General features: G+C 41.8%; 1 protein-coding gene across 1 annotated transcript; it reads left to right on the top strand.

The window, feature by feature from the left end:
* LOC145411846 (uncharacterized) lies at positions 1 to 21,939 on the top strand. Its single transcript, XM_080281804.1, has 4 exons — positions 1 to 85; positions 6,588 to 6,691; positions 9,257 to 9,334; positions 21,919 to 21,939. Exons 1-4 carry the CDS (start codon positions 1 to 3, stop codon positions 21,937 to 21,939), a joined length of 288 nt encoding a protein of 95 aa, XP_080137930.1.
* Positions 21,940 to 22,394: the final 455 nt, after the last annotated feature.

The following is a 22,394-nucleotide window of genomic DNA, read 5'->3' as shown; positions in this document are numbered from 1 at the left end:
ATGAGTGCCCAGCTTCTTCCTCCAAATGTGGAAGCCTCCAAGATGCTAGAGGCTGCCCTGCAACAAATGGATGGCATCATAGCAGGTAGATATAGCACACACTGTACAGTATCTGTATTGATATGTTTGTTATTATTCCTGTCTGCTGCTCTGTTAGTCCTTGTATTTGATTGGTTTATTTGTTCAATATTAAGTTCCTGAAGACTTAACACTTCTTTATTTAAAGTTGCCCATGATTCAGTATACAGTCAGTTATTTTGAAGTCAGAAATGACTGGGGTTGCTTTCCCAAATAACTCTTAGGCTCACCTTAATGTACCCTACCAGTGCCCAGGGGTTCTCCCAATGGTAAATGAACAGTTGTATCTTAAGGTCATTTTATATATTCAAAGCAAGGAGAAGGGTGAGGAGTCTTTGGCTGCCTTAAAGTTGGGTGCACATCATTCATCCATGCTGATGGAGGTTTTTGGGAGATACTTTTCCATGACAGATCTGTTTTGTCATAGTTAAGGACCTGTCGTGGAGAGTACAGTATATATTCCCTTTCCTCAGTGATTGCCCTCGGGTGGGCAGGGAAGGCCTCCACTGCCATGTGGGTGCCGTCAGATGCTCCATCTCATCCATAATGGGATCGCTGGCCTTTGTTAAGTGCTTAACAGTTAGAGTGGACACATTCTGCGCAGCAGCTAGGACAACTTCGGATTGGGTTTTTGTATTATGGGATGAGATTGTGGACTGGGGCAGCTGAAGGACTTCTGCGATCTTGTTCGCCCCATGCCCATCCTTATGGTACTTAGCATTGTCCAGATTATTATCAAGGGGAAGGCTTTGCCTTTCCTTTGTAGGCTTGCCCTTGGCGCCCTCAGTGGCTTCACGCTTTTCAGTGGGGTTAGCACCCTTACCTGACATGTTTTCCAAGACACAGGTTTCAGTAGCTTTTCCACAGAAAGTTATCTTTCCACTTAGTGTTGCACACTGCACTATTCATCACGCACACTGTTATTTTGCGTTAGCAATGGTGTTTTGATAGCCATGCTTGTGTGAGATGGTTATTTAATGCAGGGAACACAAGGGAGATGATCACAGTAGCAGGACATGCGAGCAAGTGGATGAGCAGCATGGGGACTTCAAAGGGGTGGTGGGAAGGAGCATGCATGTGCAGAGCCTTTGGAAGGGGGTTCTGCTCTTTTAGACACAGGGCAGCCATGTTGGCTAAAAAATTTGACTGTCAGCTGGCAAGAGTGGCAGACCATCAGCACAGGATTATTGTATGTGACCATCGCAAAAATAATTCAGACTGCAGTATTTTTGTACGATGTATGATGGTGCGAAGGCTGCAGTGCGTGTGGATGGTGAACTAAGTGAATTTTTCTCTTTGAAAGTTGGGTTGAAACAGGGATGTGTCATGTCTCCATGGTTGTTCAATCTGTACATGGATGGGGTAATGAAAGAGGTACAAGGTAGGGTAGTGGATGTTTGAGTGGCCCTGGTGAGAGAGGATAGTGTTTGGAAACTCCCTGTACAGTTGTTTGCAGATGATACTGTGTTGTTGAGTGAAGACGAAGGGGAGCTGCAAGGCTTGGTGAATGAGTTTAGGAGAGTGTGTAAGAAACGGAATCTAAAGGTGAATGTAGGGAAGAGTAAAGTGATGGTCTTTGAGAGAGGTGAAGGCAGTGAATGTACAGTGAGGTTGGATAGTTGAGGAATTGGAAAATGTGAGTACGTTTAAGTACTTGGGTAGTGTGATGAGTAAAGATGGAGGTTTGGAGGGTGAAGTGCTTGAAAGGGTACAGCAGGGAGGAATGGTTGCTGGTTCCTTGAATGCAGTGATAAGAAACAGGGAAGTGAGCATGGAAGTGAAAAAGTTACTACATGACAGTATTGTGATACCAACTCTAACATATGGAAGTGAAGCTTGGAGGTTGTTGGAAGGACACAAGTCGAGAGTGAGAGCAGTGGAAATGAGTTATTTAAGAGAAACCTGTGGAGTCACATGGAGAGACAGGCTGACGAATGAGGATATAAAGGAGCGTTGTGGTGTGGATGTGGATGTGATAGGAAGCGTTATGAGGAACACACTGAGGTGGTTTGGCCATGTGGAGAGGATGGAGGGTGAAAGACTGACGAAGAGAGTGTATGTGAGTGAGGTGGAGGGGGGAAGAGGGAGGGGGAGGCCGAGGATGAGATGGAGGGATGGGGTGGAGAGGTATATGAGAGAGGAGGGTGTGAGTTGGGAGCAGGGCAGTGAAATGGCGGGGGACAGGGCGACTTGGAGGTGATTTGTTTGTGGCCACCCCAAACGGGATTGAGGCGTCTGGCAATAGATAGATAGATAGATCAAATCCTGGAACTGAGTCAGAGGTGCACGAATGTGACAGTAGCAACTGCAAGAGTGAAGCAGGGTGAGAGGGAGTGTGGGACATACAGAGAAGCTGTGCTGGCAGAAACAGAGTAGTAAAGGAGAGGGTAGAGAGAACAAATCGTATGTGAATGCTGTGGTGTTGGGGACAGAGGGTGGTTAGGCAAGGAGGAAGGAGCATGGGACACTTGAAAAGTCTGTGAGGGTGGAAAAAGAGAATCACCAGGGAAAGCATGCTACTTCTGTGCACATTTAGAAGCTTCTTGGTGGTTATGGGCAGATACCCAGTTTTCGCCATGAACTATCAGATTTACAGATAACAAACTCCCAGATTGAAGAGGCCAACAGTGTTGTTTAACTCTTGCATTAGAGAGCCTGGTAAAAAGGGATGAGTGTGAATTGCTAGATGGATGCATCATATATGTTGTAAACAGTGAGGGATATGAGCAAACAGTTGAGAAAGTAAGTGACCATTGTTAATACTCTAGTTTGAATGAAAAAGATGCAGCATTGTAATGCAAAGAGAGTGATTGAAGGGAGTCATCTCAGGGGAGTGAAGCTGATGAGACGAATGGCCTTTTCCACCACCCTATTTAGAGGAGCTGTATGTGATGAATTGCCCCCCCTCCCCGCAACACACAACAAGAGTAATACTGTATTCCACACATGGGTAAATAAGGCATCTGTACAGTGTCAACAGCTGCACAAGGGGAAAGAAAGGACGGAGTGTATTTAGCACACTCAGTCTCTGGGAAGCAGATTTTGCAAGGGATGTGATTTTTCCATGAGATCCAAAAAGTACCCCATGGATATTGAGACATGATGAAGAGTTGTGTTGTGTGCTGTTGAATATTAAGGAATATTCGTGCTGAAGGTTTTTGCATGTTGAAAGATGGAGGCATTGACTTTGTGATGCATTAAAAATAACAAGGTTTCTTTTGCACCAATCAGAAATAATGAGTCAGAAATCAGATGTGCCATAGCCTCATCTTGTGGTTGTTGAAGTATGATGGATGTTGGAAGAAGCATGTGGATAATTGATGGGAGGACCCACCATTGTATGATTGGATAGGGCTAGAAGTACAATATAGCTTAAAGTATGATTAATAAATTGGAGAAAGAGAGTTAGTTGTTGTTGCTGCATAACCCGTCTCTCTGCCTGGGTGTTATCTGTCAACCACAGGTGAGCAGCTGCATATGTGGAGCTATCCTGCATGTACAGTAAAATATATATGCCGTGTAGGAGGCCAGTGCCCTCTTATGGTAGACAGTACCTCACCAAGTTCTGACCAGGATACTTCCTACAACAAGATTCAGGGAAGTACGAGGAGGTTTGGTTCTTGGGTAGATGCCATTTACTCCACTCTGAGTGCACAGTGCTACCACAAGTAGACCTCTCATTGGTGAATGGACATACTAACTAAGGAACTACTATTGATAGCTTAAGAAGAAAGACAGCGGCTATCAAGTCTATAAGAGCAATGCTCTAGAATAGCACTGAACTGTACAATGTTTTTTTTTTAACTGTACAGTAGTTGAATTTTGTCATGATTAGATTATCATTAAGATAATGAATTTGTATCATAGATGTTTTAAATTAAGTTAGCCGTTACAACACATTACTGTACCACCGCATATTGTGTTATTAGGGGTATATCTTAATACAATACCTTTATAGTGTCATCTTGGTAAAATTACTGGTAACAAGAATTTATTTACTTTCAGCACTGGAATACTTTTTATCATGTAGTAGTCAGTCCTTGATTTATTTATAGTGCTGGTACAGTATTGTTATTTCTGTTACCAGGGTCAACTAGTCAGTATCTTCATTTTGATTTAGCAGTAAGCAGTGCATATCAGAGAAATTGAGTAATATTTTCTAATTCTCACATGCTTCTGTCTGCCTTTAGCAGCTCTGAAAAGAACTTTGGTAAGTATGAAGTTGTTGACTGTAGCTGTTTTACATTCAGTACAGTACAGTATAGCATTTTGTTAGGTGCAGTCAGGGACAGAAGTTTATCTACTGTTTCACTGTGTCTGCTTCACACTTTTTGCATGTCTGTTACTTGCTTTCATGATGCATCATATTGCTGAGAATCATCCACTGGGGGAGAAACTCACCAAGCTGCTCTCAGCTTAGGAATAGAATATTACCAGAAAATTCAAACCAGAAATAAAAAAGGTGAAATATGAAGCAAACATTTGTCCCCAGTTGCATCATTAATGAAAGAAGACAGAAAAAAACAGATTTCAACTATCAAACTTCCTTTGTTATACAGTAATTTCATTTACTAAATAATTCTATCAGTGTTTTGCATGCAGTTACCATTTTCAAGTAGTTTGTCTGTACTATTTGTCAGAATAAAGCTGTTTATTAACTTAAACAATTTACATACCCTTTAGTGATTTTTTAATGGCTTTACAAAGTGATCAGGATTTATAGTGAAAAGTTATGGCTGAAACAGCTCATATTGGGATTTGTTTTAACTAAGTTAATTATTTTTGCTTTGTAATGCTTGTACTGTATACCGTTATGAAATTATAATGAGCCGAAGTAGCATGTACTAGTACTGGAACTATCTATAAATTTTTATGTAGTAGATTTGAAACTTTAAGTTTCCAAGCGTATTCATGGTGACTTAAAGTAATATTCATTGAAAGGAAAATTTTGCTAAAGATAGCAGTTTGTAGGGGAATATTTTTAGTGCCCATTGAGAAACTGCATTATGAATGTTAAGTGATGTAGTCTTAATCCATTTATTAGGAGTAGTACCTTGAGGTGGTTTGGCTGTATGGAGAAGATGGGGAATGAGTGGCTGGCAAGGAGAGTGTATGTGAGTGAGATGGAAGGGGAGCGGGGGAAGGGGAAACAAGATGAATGAAGGGATGGGGTGCAGAAGTATATGAGTGAGGGTTGTGAGAGTTGGAGAGAGGTGAGCCTGATGACAGAGGACAGGGTAACGTGGATGCAGTTCGTTTGTAGCGACCCCTTTGAAGGTTAAGGCATGTGGGTATAGATGGATAGATAGATAGATTGATAGATTGGTAAGGCATTTTTCCCCCATTTAGAGTACTGTACTGTTTTGGGGCATGTAGCACTTTGTAAGTGGATGCCTTTCCAGGCATCAGTCAGTGGTCTTTCAGAATAATTGAATTCTAAACAACCAGACTTAATGATCTGTTTTCTGAAATTGATAATTCTGTACGGTAATACAATCTCCTATAATGTAAGACTGTTGGTGCACAGTCTTCAGATTTGCAGAGTTACACTGTGGGATGTATGCTTTATATGAAGGTACTGTAGTTGACCGTTTTTTTTCTGATTTCTGGGGATATGTTGTGTGGTCCTGTAGTTAGTGTTTGGCTTCAGTTAAAAAAAAGACAGGTGTCCCAGGGTTTAATGTCTCCATAATAACTGTATTGAAGCATATGTATAACAAATTGCACAAGAGCAACAGTAGTATAGTATCAGAATAATTGTAGGTACCGGCATATTAATTAGACAACGAATGATGCTTATATAGTAGCCTATGATAATACCATAGTCATAGGAGTAACCAAGCTATCATTTTAAATTCTTTCGACTTTTCATGGAGAAGTAGTATACTGGAATCTAATGGTTATTATTCAGTACAGTTTTGTATTAGGATTGTACAAACTGTGCTAATTTTTAGAGATGTTATATCATTTACATCATAGATTTCAGAAAAGAAATGGCACCACAACATTTATTTAGTGCTGAATTACAGATTATCCACATTTATACAGTATTGACGTGTTGCCATATCAAATCTCTGCATTGTACGTTCACCATATTGTGATTCCTAAGCCAGTTCCTACCGTATTATTTTTGATACCCTTACTCTAAGTATACATAGGTGTTCATTCTGCAGAGGAATGCTTTACTTTTAGTTTCACACTGAGTGTTGATACCATATTAGGTGTATGATATTATATTAACCAAGGAGAAGATTTGATTCCGCAGTGAACTCGTAGGACTGATACAGATTTGCACATAGAAAGATTGATTTATGTATGTATAGATTTTTTTATTAATTTGGGGTAAGTACAGGATTTCATTAAAAATTCTTGAGTTGAAAAAGATCAAATTTCCCAAATCTCCCATACCACAGACATCCCTTTTGACAGACATGCTGCACTGTTGAACAGTTCTTGTATTTAGTTCTGTACAACATTAATCTAATGTTTATCCTGTCTTTGGTTCTCAGGCACACAGCTGGAATTGGCAAGCCTTCCTGACCGTAGTGTTTCACCCTCAGCGTCAGTAGTGGAGCTGGCAGAGAAACTGAGGCTCATGGTTCAAACATCTCAGGTACATATATTTGTTTTTTTTTCCTCCATATTGTGTCATGGTTTCAATGCTGCAAATCATTCAGATGTGAGAATCATACCCATATATGGAGAGGGTCAAAATTTGGCAGATGCTTTTTTATCTTCTCATTAAAGTATTTCCACCTCCATGTTAGGGTAATTATTTGTCCACATTTTTGCCATAGATACAGAAGAGCAAAAGACCTTATATTTAACCTGCATGGAACTTAACTTGATTGTGCATTGTGCAGTAGTTGTTTGTTTACACAGACAGGAACCTAATGGACTGCCAAAATCCAGTCACATCAACTGTGTGTTCCCAGATATCTCTTGTTGATGTTATTTTGAAAGACTGTGTATGTTGTGACAGTGATTTCTAGGAGACTCTCTCCATGGCTGTTTTATCACAAAAACGTACTGTTCATACAGAATCTGCACAGATGGTGTCACAAGAACAATTTTTTCTTTAGCTAATAATGAAAAAATTACAGATTTTTCCTGGAGTTCCTATTTGGGCCCTTTTGAGAATTTTTTTTGTCCCCAAGTATATGCATGATACATGTAATGATAAATACAGATACAGACATTGATCACATTCGTTTGTCTATCTGTCTGACCGTATTTATTTATCTATACTGTATCTGGTTATCTACCCATATCTGTCTATATCAGTCTTTTGATAGCCAGATGTCTTAATCCTGGAAGAAGTGGCCATTAATTACCTACCTTCATGTCACTCTGTCCTCTGCCATCAAGTTTCCCTCCCTTCAACACACACACTCCCCACTTGCATGTTTCTCTCTCATTTATTTCTCCACTTGGCCGGACCATCTCAAGATATTGTACTTTTATTTCAACACAGTGAAGTTCCTTCACTTCCTTATTTGTTGATTGGTGTCTCTCCGTAACACATCGTGCACAACAATGAGGTAATAAGTGGCAGCTAAGTGGGATTTATCACTTGTTTGGATTAATAAAAAGCAGCTTGGTTGTTTGGAGGGTGGATCTGAGGCTGAGGATTAAAGGAGAGGAAACAGAGCAGTCCCTTCATCTCCACAAGGGCTTTGGTTATTCCACAGAGCCCTCGGACTTGAAAGACTTATTTGACTGAAGATTATCATTCGTTCATTTTTTAAGGCACCAGAGTGCTTGCATGTGTCGGCCTTGGTCACCTAATGGAGGCTGTCCATGCTGCTCGATCCCTGGCAGCGTCCCCATTCAGCCCCTTGTCCCCGAGGCCACACTCAATGACCTCGTCCCATGTCTTTTTCAGTCTACCTCTTGCAACCCTATCCCTAACATTAACACTTCTCACTTGCTGCACCATCCTCTTCACATGCCCAAACCATCCCAAGCTACCTCTCCTCATCACAACACCAATACATACCGGTCCTATCCTACCCCTCAACTCTGCCATCGTAAAGCTAGTCCCCCCAGGTCTCACACTCAGGGACGCTCTGCACATCCACCTAATCATTGTCATTTCTATACATTTCAGCCTGCGAATATCCTCTTCCCTTACTGTCCAGGTCTCACTACCATACATCATTACACTCCTAAGTTCCTAACACAAGCTGCATACAAAGTTCCCTTATCATGGAGGGAGAGCCCTCTCAGTGTCTAGAGAGGTAACAGCTCCTTGAACTTCTTCAAACCACTCCTCTCTCTAGCCACAGAGCTAGCTCTAGCCCCACCTCCAGGACATATCATATCTCCCAAATAACAAAACTCTTCCACACACTCATGAGACTCACAAGCAAGTACAATCCTTTCATGCGTGACAGTCTCCACCTGCTCTCCCTGACACACTGCACACATTAAATCAGCATTGTCTCACAGTCTGCCTCTAATACCACTGCACCTCTTATGCTGGGACCTGTGTTATGTAGGCATTTTATAATGGACAAGGAGATTAAAGTCAGTTCAGATGAGTCATTACAAGGACTTTCCTTTATTTTGAAAGGTATAGGTGGTTTGTATGAAAGTGAAGAGAACATAGGGTGAGTATGTGCTGTGTCATGCATTCCCATTTGAAAATGAAACATTCGAAGTGACTGACAGATGTTTTGAGGTTACAGGTGATAAAAGTGACCTTTCCAAACAGCTGTAGGAATAAGTCAGATAAATAGTAGTAATGGTAGAATTTTTTTTTTGACAACTTGATATATAAGAGAGAGTCTTGGAATGAGGTGTGATGTGAAATGAATAAAGAGACTACTTTGATTTGGTGTAGGCAGATTCAAAGACTGCAGGTAGATAAAGTGCTGAGAAGGGTACTGGAAATGAAATTGAGGGAAATGTTGGTAGAAGAAGGGGAATAACTCAGAAATTGAGAGAAACATGTGAGAACAGAACTGCCTTGAGATGGCTCTGTCACAGCATCCCCATGCCAAAGGATTCTTAGGAAGGAGTAAGGTTTGTAGAGATGATGGTTGTGATTCAAGGAGTTAACTGTAGCCTGTGGGAAATTAAGATGTTTAGGTAAGTACATTAGCCGTGAATTTATTTTCGGTCATTCTTGAACTTTGAGATTATAGGATAACGATGTTGCTTATGCTGTTTACAGGATGATTGTGATGTGGAGGAGGTGGCACAGGAAACACGTAGCTTCTTATTGGCATGGCTGAAAGGGCGACCGGGGGAGGTGAGTACCCCACATACCTTACATGGGAGGGACCAGAACAGTAATGGGACCTTATAGGTTGACATTTGAAGCTCAGTGCTGCCAGTAGCAAGAGTCATAATACAATCCTTGCTTCTTCAGTGATGGTTTATAAATATACTGCTACTCACAGAACTGGTAGGTGGTGGAAGCCATCACCGACTCACTTGATGTAGTGCTGCCTACTTCTTCCATAGGTGACGCGTCAGTGAGTGACAAGCGTAATGATTTCCTGTAACCCAGGAGACCATGTACAGTGTTGGATGGTAACCTTATAACAGGGTGATGTTGAGTCTACTGTGTTGCACCAGTTAACTGGAAGGAGAGACGAACCAAACCTCCACAGCAAGGTGTTGTCCACTGCAAGGGAACGTTGGTTCACTGAACGGGCAGTTAGCATGGTCACCATAGGAGGCCGCACACCACCCTGTTATTGGGTTATATGTTTGCCACCCACTGTTGTAAATGGTTTCCTGGATTACAGGAAACCATTAGGTTTGTCACTCAATGCAGAGCCACCTGAAGTGGGAAGATGAGCAATAAAAGTGACAGGAAGGATGGGAGAGATAGAAGTGTGGAGGGAAGATACAGAAAAGAATGATAAAGGTGAAGGAGGAAGAACTGCACATCATCAAGTGAGTGAATGATAGTTACCACCACCTTCCACTGGCATTTAACTGTTTTCCATCCATATCATACACGTGCAAAGCCGTTCATTATCTTTTCCTGTTCACCTTGTCACATATGTTTTCATCATCATCATCATCATCTGGACCTCCTTTCCCACCCTACGGCAGGGTGAGGAGTAGCAACGTCCAGACAGTCCAAGTTTGCCCAGTCCACTGGGCCATGCTTCCATTCACTCATCATTCAAGCCCCCAGAATCCTGGCTCAATCTGATACACCAAAAACATTCACCACATTCTGTAGCTTTACATTAACGTATCCAATACAGTCAGTCTGGACGCTGTCATGTTATAAAGAGGTCCCAAATCCCTGATCATGCACTTCTTACTACATTCATCCAGCCAGCTTGATCTCTGGTCAGTCCCCTAGCTTCACGGACTTCCATACCTCTCTTCCTCACACACACACTCATCCACCATATCCCTCCACCTTCTTCTTGGCCTACATCGCCTCCTCCCTCCTTCAGATTCGCACAGATATACATTTTTTGCCACTCCATATTTATCCATGTTCTCCACATGACCATACCATCGCAGTACACTCTCTTCGATTCTGGTGTCCACAGACATCCTCACTCCACATCTTTCACGAATCACATTATTTTGTATCCCATCCACTCTCTGTACTCCACATACATTCCTCAGCAGTCCCATCCCCACTGCTCTCACTCTTGACTTTTTATTTTCGTGCCACACCATAGTCTCACATCCATATGCATTTTCAAAATTCAAAAATGTCTTTAATACCTAAGATTACTGTACAGTCTTCACATACCTTCACCACTGTGTCATATTCACCCATCCCCTCCCACTTTTCAACCACCTTGTTCGTCACCCACCAGATGCTCTGAAGTCTTCCAAACTTTTTCTGTTAATATACTTCCATAGACAGTTCTCCCTCATTATCGATGGTGGTTATTTTCCCTAAATGCTGTTGATATGCAAGTCCCATCGATAGTGATATTTCAATGGTCACCTTTATATAATTATTATTGAATACTTATGTTAACATGATTTTCAATGCTTAAAAATGCATTCCCTTAATACATACCATTCCACCATAGGCCTGTCTTATTTGCATTGAATACTTGTTCAGCTACAGGAACTAAGAATACAGGTAATGTTATTTATTAAAGGTGAGAGAGATGAGTAGATGGAAATGAGTAGAGCCTAAAGCAGGTGACTAGCTGTGTACAGTCATTAACCAAGAAGACAGGCTGGCTTCACCTGGTGCACATTTACATAAACATTTTATTATTCTCCACAGAAGGAGCTACAGACACTAAGAATATTTTGTTATTTATTACTAATGAAAATGAGATGCGTAAGTTAATGAGTAGAACCAAAGGAGATGCCTAGCTATGTACGTAAAGTAACAAAAAAGACAAGCTGGCACTGCCAGGTGCATATTTATATAAATATTTTATTCTTTTCCAAAGAGGAGCAACAGACACTAAGAATATTTTGTTATTTATTAAAAGTGTAAGTGAGATGTGTATCTTAAATGGAAATGAGTTGAACCTAAAACATTTGGGTAACTATGAACATATGGTGACAAAGAGGACAGGCTGGCACACGTGGTGCATATTTATGTAAATGGTTTATTATTTCCCACAGAAGGAGCTACAGACACTAAGAATATTTTGTTATTTATTAAAATTGGGAGTGAGATATTTATAAGGAAATGGTTAGAGTCAAAAGCAGGTGACTGGTTGGTTGGTAAAAAGATGCTGGCAGTGCCTGCCTTGGATATACTGTACTGTAATTAATAAACAGTTTCCATCTCCCCCCAAAAAAACTTTTATAAGTGAAACTGTGAAAAAAAAATCCCATTGATAATGAGGGAATACTGTACTGTACCTTTCCTACAGCACTCAGCAGATGTATCCCGCAGTAACACGGTAAGTGAAGCAAAGTATTACTCTCATATTCTTGTAAATGGCAGCATGTAGCTTAAGTAAGTGACTATTAGTCTTACAGTTTAGAGCCTTAATATTTCACAGCAATGTCAGATTTTGCCAACATGGGTGTGAAAAACTGAGTATAGCAGCCAGTACATTTGTGCTGCGTTACTAAATTATTGTATACAAATTGAACTAAGAGCATTAGTACAGCTTTTTACAATGGTTTCACTGCTTCTTGTCCCTCCTACTTGTCCATTGTGAATGCTTAGATAATTCACTTGTATCTTCTGCAGGGTGTTTGCATGTTTTATTTTATTAATTTGTTTTTAATCTCTCTTTTTGAATACTGTACCCTCTTCTGGATGTATAAATGTTGAGTGGATGTTTCAAGTATGGCCCAATATTTAAGTTATTGTGTATTTTTCTCATGATTAGGGCACATCCTTAACTTTAGTTTTGGCATATGGAATGTAGGTGTATTATCTGTGCGTTTGAAAATAGTGTTTGTTCATGGTGAGAAACCATAGAGACCACACAGAGACTGTAGAAGCGTTAATGAAAGTATTGTACAGGAATATAGTAACACAGAAATGTTTTATTCTGAGTTTTGTTATGGATACTGTTACATGGTTGTGATGATTTTTTGAGCAGGAATATCTCTTGGAGCAGCCGTGCCTGTACAGTATGTTGTTCACTGAGCATTTTTCAGAAACAAAGTGCTTCGCTTCTTTAAATATTAACAACATCAGCAAAGCCCTATGTTAGGGCCCTGAAGTTTCCACCTCATGCCTGTAGACTTTAGCAGAGAAATACTCTGATATGATACAGGTATTGATATTTCAGGAATGTTGTTATTGCTGTTGTTGTTGCTTTATCCCTCATTCAGGTGAAAGGACAGAATGCGAAAGCAGGTCTCCAGAAGGGATGTATGTTGTAATTTTAAGAAAGTGAGACTGCTTTTGCGATAAGGAATGAGTAGAAGAAACTGTGAGAGCTCAATGAGGAAAGAATATTGAAAGAGAAAAAAAAAAGAGAGAGAGAGAAACCTGCATGGCCATAAGCTCACTTTAGTATCCAAGAGAGTTTGCCATGACCAGCATCTGTCAGAGGATTTCCCTGGAATGACCAAGGCTTCCAAGATGATGGTGATATATAAGAAAACTTGTGAAATTAAATTTTATAAGTTGAAACTCATGTTAGCCTTTATATAACATCACTATCATTGCAAGGTAAATATTATGGGTGTGAATTGACATCATTAAGTGTATGAGATGAAGATAAACAAATGTTAAAACTAAAGCACTGTATGGAAGTAAACGTGGAAGAATTACATTGGTCTGATGATTGTGTGTTATGAATTCAGGAAGAATGATGAACATTTCAGTAAAGTACAGTATACCAAGTAGGTGTAGGTGATTGTGAGAGGGTATGTGCTGAGGCAGAGGAGGCATTGTGTGAGTGTGCACAGTGGTGGTGGTGTGTGGAAGAGGTGGGGAGAGGGAGGCAAATGTTGTGAAGGAAGGGGTGGATAGAAGGTGAGAAAGCATGGGGAAGAAAATCATAAAGAGTGAGGGTATGGGAACAGAGAGAGAGGGTGGTTGGGGGGAAGGCTGTTAGATATTGAGGGGTGAGGGAGATGGAGGAGAAATGAGGAATGAGTATATGAAAATGAGAGAGTGACTGCAAAGGAAGAGGGATGAGGGGAGAAGGAGGGTGTGAGGATAAGGGGTGAGAGAGGTAAGTGTGAGGGGTTAGGGAGAGTGTGAGGGAGGTTGTTGAGGGTGAGGGAGGGTGTGATGGATGAGAAGATGATAGGGGGTGATAGAGGGTTTGAGGGGTGAGGGAGAGTGTGTGCAGTGATGGAGGGTGCTCGGGTTGATGTGGGAGGGTGTGAAAGATGATGAAGGGTGTGCAGAGTGAGGGAGTTTGTGGGGGTGAGGGAGGGTGTGAGGGATGAGGGAAGGTGTAGGGATGAGAAAGGTTTTGGAGTGTGTAAGGGTGTGAAGGGTGATGGAGGGTGTGAGGGGTGAGGGGAGGTGTGAGGGTTCAGGGAGGGTGTGGGGATGAGGAAGGTTCTGGGGTGAAGATAGGTGGGTAAGGGATGGTGTTGGGGGGGTGAGGGAGAATCAACAAAATAACATGACTGCTGCTTCACTCCTGCATATGACGTCATTCTCTCTCTCTCTCTCTCTCTCTCTCTCTCTCTCTCTCTCTCTCTCTCACACACACACACACACACACACACACACACACACACACACACACACACACACACACACACACACACACACACACACACACACACACCATCCCTCTACCCCCCCCCCATCACAGTAGCCCCAGCACACTTCTTTCCCCCGTGGCCCACCACACCCTATCTACCACCACACTCCATCTCGTCCTACCACACTACCCCTTCCCCCTTTGCAAAGCATCCCGCACACTGCAACATTTTTACCCTCTTGTTCACTTTAGACAAATGTAGAACAACCCTCAGTCTTTATATTCACATTCTTTTATATTTCTTTCTTTTTTTCCTTTTTTTTTCTTCTTTTAAAGAGTATCACGTATTGTGGAGTTTGTTGGTAAAGGATGTTGGACAAGAAGGTACAGTTTCAGCAGATTTCTCTCTCATTGTACTCGTGTAGGTGATTTTCAGGAATGGGATTGAGATTAACATATGTAGTGAATGTTTAATTGTGCTTGATTTAACGACAACATACGCACAAGTGGACGCTCTCAGAATTCCCCCGTAAGGTCTTCAGTAATTGTAAGTATAACAAATGAGGTTTGACTCCTCCTCGTGAAAATATTTATGGTTCAGATTAACCTGAAGTTTGACATATTTTCGCTGGACGCTGTATATAATAAATTTTCTGTAAATTTCTGTTGGGTTGGAGAGTCTTAAAAATAAGCGTAAAGGCGAATATGAAGAAAACCAGTGAGTTGACGTTTTGCTCATACCTGTCTGTTGAAAATTAGGAGATAAAAAGAATGTGTTGAGGAATGTGTGTATTTATGACAGACGTTTCAGGCAGTTGCAGTGCACAGTAATAACATCAAGAGGGGAAAAGAAATAGGATAAGGTCTTTTGAATAATTGTAGCTTCCTAAAAACCATGGACACCCAGACAGCGCTTACCTCTCCAGGCAGCACTGTTTGTTCTTTTGACCAGGGCCGTTGACCCTCTTTCCACCCCAGATTTAATAATTTACTCTTCAGTTGACCTTCAGTCATTATACTAAAATTGGTAGAATTCAGTCCTGTAGTTTTTCCAAACTTTGTTAACAGACAGACAAACAAAACAATCCAAAAGCGTGGCCTCCTTTTCAGAGGGAATTAATCGATCCTGTTATTAAAAAGTAAGATATATAATCTGTATGTCGTTTTGTCCTAAGTTGCTGATGAGAAACCTGGAGCATAATATACTCGTAGACCGTAGAATATAATCATGTGTCTGTTCAGAGGGTAAAGATCGTGAAAAATAATGTGATTGCGTGGGTAAAGGTATAGGCGAAAGTAAAAAATATGGTATCCTTTCATTAAAAGCAGAAAGAGTCAAGGGCGAGGCACATCTTTTATAGCATCAGTAATAATTGGCAACAAAAGTAACAGAATGGCAGTTAAATTATGTAGTGAGAGAATCGTAGAACTAGAGGGAGGTGTGAAGTATCGAGTGTGGAGACTTGGAAAAGGCCACCCTCTTGCAGTGAACTGAAACATGATGATGATGATGATGATGGAAAGTGTAATTCCCAACTATTCCGTATCCTTGGTCGTTTAGTTTATTATTACAAACAGAGTGAAAACAATACCCCCCCCCCCGGAGGGGCTCGGGGACGGGTATTGCTTTCACTCCCCCCCCCCAGTTAGCGGTAGGGGGGTCAGTGTGAGGTGGGTTGGGTCTAAAATTTCAAGTAGGCATAAAATCGTCAATTTTCACTCGATTACTCCAAATTTGATACATCTTTGACTAGATATCCTGTTGTGTTTATACGTCATCACTAAAATGGCTGCCGGGGACGGATTTGCTGTGCCTTGGCACCACTTCTTTGTTGTTGTTGTTGTTGTTGTTGTTGTAGGCCTGCTCAGATTTTCTTGTCTCAATACCTTCGTGTATTTCTTCTGTCATATTTTGATTTCATTTGTTATTCTCGTCAACGCTTTGTTTTGGTATGAGTTTCTCTGTTGTCTTTTGTATTGCCATAACGGCATCTGTTGTTTTGCCATCTCTTATTTGGTCATCTCGTCATCTGTTTATCCATCTGTTATCAGCTCATGTATTGGCATCTCTTGTTCTGTCTTGGCATCTCTTGTCCTCTCTTGTTTGGCCATCTTCTGTTTGGTCCTCTCTTGTTTGGCCATCTTCTGTTTGGTCTTCTCTTGTTTGGCCATCTCTTGTTTCTCTCGTTTGTCTTGCTCTGCCTACTCCTGTTTTGCCATCCCTGTCTGTAGTGAAGAGCCGAGAAGCAGATGTGCATGCAGGTATTACGGTAATCGTAAAGAACCCTTGTTTCTCTGCAGTTTTTATGGTGCGAGATAAAACCAAAGGGGGGAGATAACCCAAAGTAGAGGAGATGGGAGGGAGAGAATATGCTGGGGAGGAGAGGCTGGAGGGAAAATGTGGAGAGTAAGAGGGGAGGAGAGGAGAGGAGCGGAATGTTATGAAAGAGGAGAAGGAGGGAGGGGAGATGGGAGGGAAAATGTGGTGGGGAGGAGAAGGAGAGGGCAGGATGACGAAAGGGAGGGAGGGAGGGACGGACGGACGGAGAGAGGAGACTTATGAGGGTGAGAAGAGGGCAAGGGAGATAATGAAGTTAGGGAAGAGGGAGGGAGGGAGGAGAGGAAGGAGGCTGGGAAAGGGTAAGAGGGAGAGTGTTTGTAGAAAGTTGGAATAATTGGATGAAGTCTGGGGAGAGAAGAGAGGTAGAAGACGAGGGATGGAAAGGAAGACACGAGATGGTAGGGGGAGGTGAGGCAGGAGTGTGTTGTAGGGCGTGACTGAAGTATTAAACTGGTTGGGTAGATGCAAAGTAATGTGGAATAGAGATGGGATTAGGGTATGAGTTAGAGATGTGTTGCAGGATGTGAAGTTAGTGTGATACGGAGGAGGGCGTGAGGCAGGGATGTCCTGTAGGATTTGAGGGAGGGATGTGAAGTGAATGAAGAGAGAGACTGACTGAGGGTGTTAAGTAGGAATGTTTTGGAGGCTGTGAGGGAGGAATGTGATGTAAGAGAAGGAAGGTGAGAGAGAGGGGGGGTAGGGATGTGTTGTAGGCTGTGATGGAGGCATGTGAATTGGATGTTAGTAGGGTTGGCAAGGTGAAAGAAGGAAAAGGGCTATGGGTGTGAGTTAGGAATGTGTTGTGATGTGCGCGGGAGGGATGTGAAGTTGTGTTAAACGGGAAGCTAGGCGAGAGAGAGAGAGAGAGAGAGAGAGAGAGAGAGAGAGAGAGGCTGAGGGTGTGAGTTGGTGATGTGTTGTTATGTGTGAGGGGGATTGGCAAGAAGGAATGTGAGTGTGGTTGTTGTGAGGGGGGTAGGGGTTGGGGTGGGGGTGGGGGTGGGTGTGGGGGTGGAGGGAGGTGTTGACAGTGACGAGCCGGGTGAGTGACCTTCCCACCCTAAGCCATCTACTCCTCACCCTGGGGTCGTATTCATCTTCCTCAGCGATTTATTTTGTTCATACTTGACTGATCTGTGAGGCCTCAATAATTTGCTCTGAGCCGAATAAAATACCCTGGTGTTAGCAGAAATGGAATAGTAGAATTGTCCCGACCGTGAGAGGGTTAATGGTGACAATATTGACATCGAACTTCTTTACTCAGCTGAATAAAATCGCCTGGTGTTGGCTGGAATAGATTACTAGAGTTGACCCGACCATGAAATAGCTCCTTTTATGTTACATGGTGCAAACGGTGTCGATATTAAATACACAGGGAGCCGGCAAGAGAATATGGAGGTGTAATACGCAGACTTAAATCGCATTAGGAAGAGGTGTTAAAAAAATCTTCAACAGGAGTGAGAATGCGGTTCCCTGTCGCCTACACAGTCCGGCCTTCCCATTACCATATTACATCATTGGCTTTGGTATTAGTGTGCTGACTTTGGTATTACGTTACTGCCTGGTATTACGTTACTGTCTGTTCAAATCCCCTTCAGCCACAGGGCTTACTTTTTTTATTCTATTTATGCTGTCTCAACGATTTTATTCACCGCGGCAAGACTTCCTGTTTGTGAAAGCCTTATATAATTACCCCTGCAGTTCGAAAGACTAAGACGAATAAAAAAGAAATTGCTTGTAGACTGCGAGAGTAAGATAAAAATACCCGTGATTGAAGTGGTTAGCCTCTTCACTGCGAGGTTGTGTTTATACTCATTCAAATCGTCAGCTGGTGGCAAGAATAGAGTGACGTGAAAAAAAGTAACTGTTCACTGTCAGAAAGGGTTGAAGTCCCCATCAAACTTCATTAGCCATCAGGTAATTTTACTGGTCTAGATAATTCCACTGGTTTTCAGATAATTTCATTGGCTTTCAGATAATTCCACTAGCAGTCATATAATTCCGCTGGCCAGATGTAGCGTACTGGTCTTTCAGTTGATTTTGCCGGCTTATATAATTCCCTTGGTTTTGATAATTCCACGTAGATGATTTCCTTAGCTTTAAGTGGATTGGGTCATGTGATTTGCCTACAGATAATTTTAGACCAAATACCCCCGGCTTTCTGATAATTTCACTCGCTTAGGAATTGGTGAGTTATAACGCCCTTAGCCGTCAGATAAAATCGCGGGCTTGAATAATTTGGCGTGGATTCAATAATTTGACTGGATTAGATTATTTCATTTATCCAGGTACTTGTAATTTCAGTATCCGACAGATAATTCCACTGGCATTGGACGAAGCGTTTTACCTTTCTGACAGAGCAAATTAACAGCTTTAACAGGAGAATCCCCCCCTCTCTCTCTCTCTCTCTCTCTCTCTTTCTCTCTCTCTCGCAGCTGTTTATAAAGGCTAACCATTCCATTTCGAAAAGTCTCTCAGGCTGAAGAAAATCGTAGTAGCAAGCATAGAATAAAGAGTAGAACCCGGGACTGATGGTGTTCAGTCTCTAGGGTCGTGTAAGAAGTTGGACACAAAGGAGGACGAGAAGTAAATAAGGCAGGTTTATAATGATTCAGTGCTGATGTTGCTCTTGGCGTGGGTGGGTGTTTGCTTGCTGTGTGTGTGTGTGTGTGTGTGTGTGTGTGTAAGAGAGAGAGAGAGAGAGAGAGAGAGAGAGAGAGAGAGAAACCGTGAATGGCGTGGCTGTTATTGTACATGGGTAGCATTTTCAAAGACAGTGAATTATTTTATTGCCTTGAAGTTGATTTTACGCATCCTCAGTCAAGACAGTGAATGGTGTAATTGCCGTAGATATACAAAGAGGTGAAAAGATAAGCAGACAGCACCAGATCATCCTTTCGAGGTTGTTGGCAGTAGAATAGGCAATGAAACGTGGTATATATATTGTGAGTCAAAGATAAAAATAGCTTGAAGGCTTTATTATCGAAAGAAACATATTTACTGTAGCTAAAATTTGAGTGAGAGGAGAAATTTGACTGATGTTTAATGAAAGCCACAGTGGTTGAAAAATTCGTGTTATTAGAGTTGTATAGGAAAGTAGTGTGAGCAAAGAAGAATGTAATTGAATGGTGAGTTAGAGTGAACAAATCGTTGCAGAAACAAGGCTGTTGTTATAAAAAGTGTTAGCGTGAAGAAGAAATGTTATGATTGAAAGTAAAGTTAGCAAGAGTGAATAAGAAACGTTGTTAGTATTAGTAGAGTGAGTGTTTTGTGGAGAGTGAAGAGGGTGTAATCTGGTGGGTGACGTAGCCTCCTCCCAGACGGCGGGTCACGGCCTACATCCCGGAATAGTGGTGACGCCCAGACCTGTTTACACGAGAACTAAACTTGTACATTTACATTTGTTTCACGTGCCACTGCCCAGGTTCCTAGTTGTGTGTGTGTGTGTGTGTGTGTGTGTGTGTGTGTGTGTGATGATTAAGCTGCACCACATAAATCGTAACCCCTTCACAGCCATGGCATCTGTTTTAGTCTTGATTTGTACACACGATTGTTCATTTTAGGAGAGACCTTTCGAACTTTGGAGGTTAGCTTTATGCCCGTATTCTCGCGGCTTATGGAGACTCCCTAGCACCTCTTTCATAGCGACTTATTTTTGGATACGACTGGTTAATATAGTTTTGTGCATTATTTTTGAAGAGTGTTAGAATGAGTGATTTATTTTTGGATACAGCAGGTCAGTATGATTTTGTATATTATTCATGAAGAGTGTTGTGATATTAGAATGATTTATATAACACAGAAGAGGGTAGCAAGGTGTTAGAAGGATTTATATAAGACAGAAGAGTGTAGCAAGGTGTTAGAATGATTTAAATAACAGAAGAGGATGGCAAGATGTAAGAATGATTTAAATAACACAGAAGAGGATAGCAAGGTGTTAGAGTGATTTAAATAACACAGAAGAGGATAGCAAGGGGTTAGAGTGATTTAAATAACACAGAAGAGGGTAGCAAGGTGTTAGAATGATTTAAATAACACAGAAAAGTATAGCAAGATGTTAGAGGGTAGCAAGGCGTAATAAACATAAGTCGCCTAGGAAGAGATGTAAGGAGCGTCCATGTCCCTAATGTAACTCTACACTACAAAGCTTATTAAAATTGCCGCCAGGTGGCAAAAAATAAGCAAAAGATGTTACGGAATGAAGGGATTTAACATACATTTTTGGGGGCTACTAAAGTGGACATGTTCAAGCATTGTTTTGGCCATTAAAGTAGACATGTTCATCTCCCTTTCTTTCTTTGGACTTTCTTTTTCTCTCTCTGCTAATTAAGTGGCCTGGCGTTACTCAGGACAACATTCCTGAGTGTGCGTCAACCACTGAAAAGGGTTAAGCAGCGAGCAGCCAACTCTTATATTTATGTTTTTAGCTGAGCACTGTGGAGAGAAAAGGGTGCACAGCCTCCCATTTAGGTCACACCTTTTTATTTTTCGGTAAAGTTTGGTCACCTTTGGCCTAAACCACTTCTGGGTGCAGGTGTGTGTGTTCTCGCTTTAGACTCGATCTTATGTCAACACTAGAAATGAAGGAGGAAGTGGATGTTGGAAAAATTATGGTGCCCTGTATTAAGGAGAAGTGCGATAATTACTGTATAAAAAGTGGCTGTAATTTTTGAGGAGGGGGATGTGTGGACTGGGGGAGGGTAGCATAATGGCAGGGGACAGGGCGATATGGAGGCGATTTGTTTGTGATCACCCCTTGTGGGATTAAGGCGTATGACTATAGATAGATAGGTAGGTAGGTAGGATAGACAGACAGATAGATAGATAGATAGATACATTTTACTGTGGAGTAGTGGTAAGCAGCGAGTGCATGAAAACAGCCATCAAGTTCAGCCAAAGGGCGTGATTTTTTTCTTTTTCTTCTTTTCTTGCTGCCAGACGATTTTCATTGCGTAGGAGAACACCATTATAGTGAAGGGGTTAATAAAGGCTGTCTGTAACCCCTCTAGTTCGAAGAGTTACCCCGTAAGCAGAATAAAACAGGTTGATGATAGCTTGATGAAAATTAAAACTACCCCATCGTGCTGAAGGGTTGAAGCGTATGGGACAATGTGTAAATAGACTAGTTGGGGACTGTAGCAGTGTAACCCTCTCATTCTCCTTACGTGTTTAATATTCTTGCCGCCTCCAGACGACCTTTTTCAGCTCTGGGGAGACCTGTTGTAGTGAGAGAATTAGTGAAGGGCTGAGTCTAACCCTTTCAGGTCAAAAAAGTAAAAAAATCGAGAGCAAGAGTAGAGCAAACACTGCAACATGGGTCTGACGGGGAGGAAGAGAGGTAGATTGGGCATTAAATGGGTTGGATCAAAGAGACTGCACCACACCCAGTTGTCTGCATTCTTTTTTTTACAGCCACCCTGGATGGCGTATTAGTTTATTTGGTTCAGACTAGGAACACCTTGTATAGAAAGGTTGAGTGAAAGGTGCATCTAATTCCTCCCGTTCGAAAACGTCTCTCCATAACCGAATAAAACCGTCAGGAAGTAGCAAGACTGAAACGAAAAAAAGACGTTCTCGTGGCCTGACGAAGCTACTGCAGAAGGAGTCTGGGAAGTGGGCATGATGGTGGAGGTGGCTGTAGTGGTGCAGAAAACCGTGTGTGAAGATGAACGTTGTGTGTGGGCCAGTGAGGTGGAAGTCAAAGGTATTTATAATTTTGATTGGAAGAAAGGGGCATAAAATGGATAGAGTGAGCATGACGGACTGGGGTGATGGTTGTTGATGGGGTAAGGTGGGAGGAATACACTTTTGGAGACAGGCGTTATTATGCGGGACGAAGTTAGTGATAGGATGGTGTAAGTCGTACATTTCCCATAGAAATTCGATGG

The sequence above is a fragment of the Coenobita brevimanus genome, chromosome 91, assembly GCF_032717465.1.
Source record: "Coenobita brevimanus isolate Jiangsu-jjx chromosome 91, ASM3271746v2, whole genome shotgun sequence".
Lineage (NCBI taxonomy): Eukaryota > Metazoa > Arthropoda > Malacostraca > Decapoda > Coenobitidae > Coenobita > Coenobita brevimanus.
Note: the sequence above shows the minus strand (reverse complement) of the source record. Positions and strands in the feature narration are given on the sequence as shown.

What these genes read in the sequence shown, in the direction of transcription:
- LOC145411846 (XM_080281804.1), top strand. Translation starts at nt 1, where the DNA reads ATGAGTGCCCAGCTTCTTCCTCCAAATGTGGAAGCCTCCAAGATGCTA. An exon ending in AATGGATGGCATCATAGCAG is followed by an intron (nt 86 to 6,587) that starts GTAGATATAGCA and finishes TTTGGTTCTCAG; the next exon opens with GCACACAGCTGGAATTGGCA. An exon ending in TCATGGTTCAAACATCTCAG is followed by an intron (nt 6,692 to 9,256) that starts GTACATATATTT and finishes TGCTGTTTACAG; the next exon opens with GATGATTGTGATGTGGAGGA.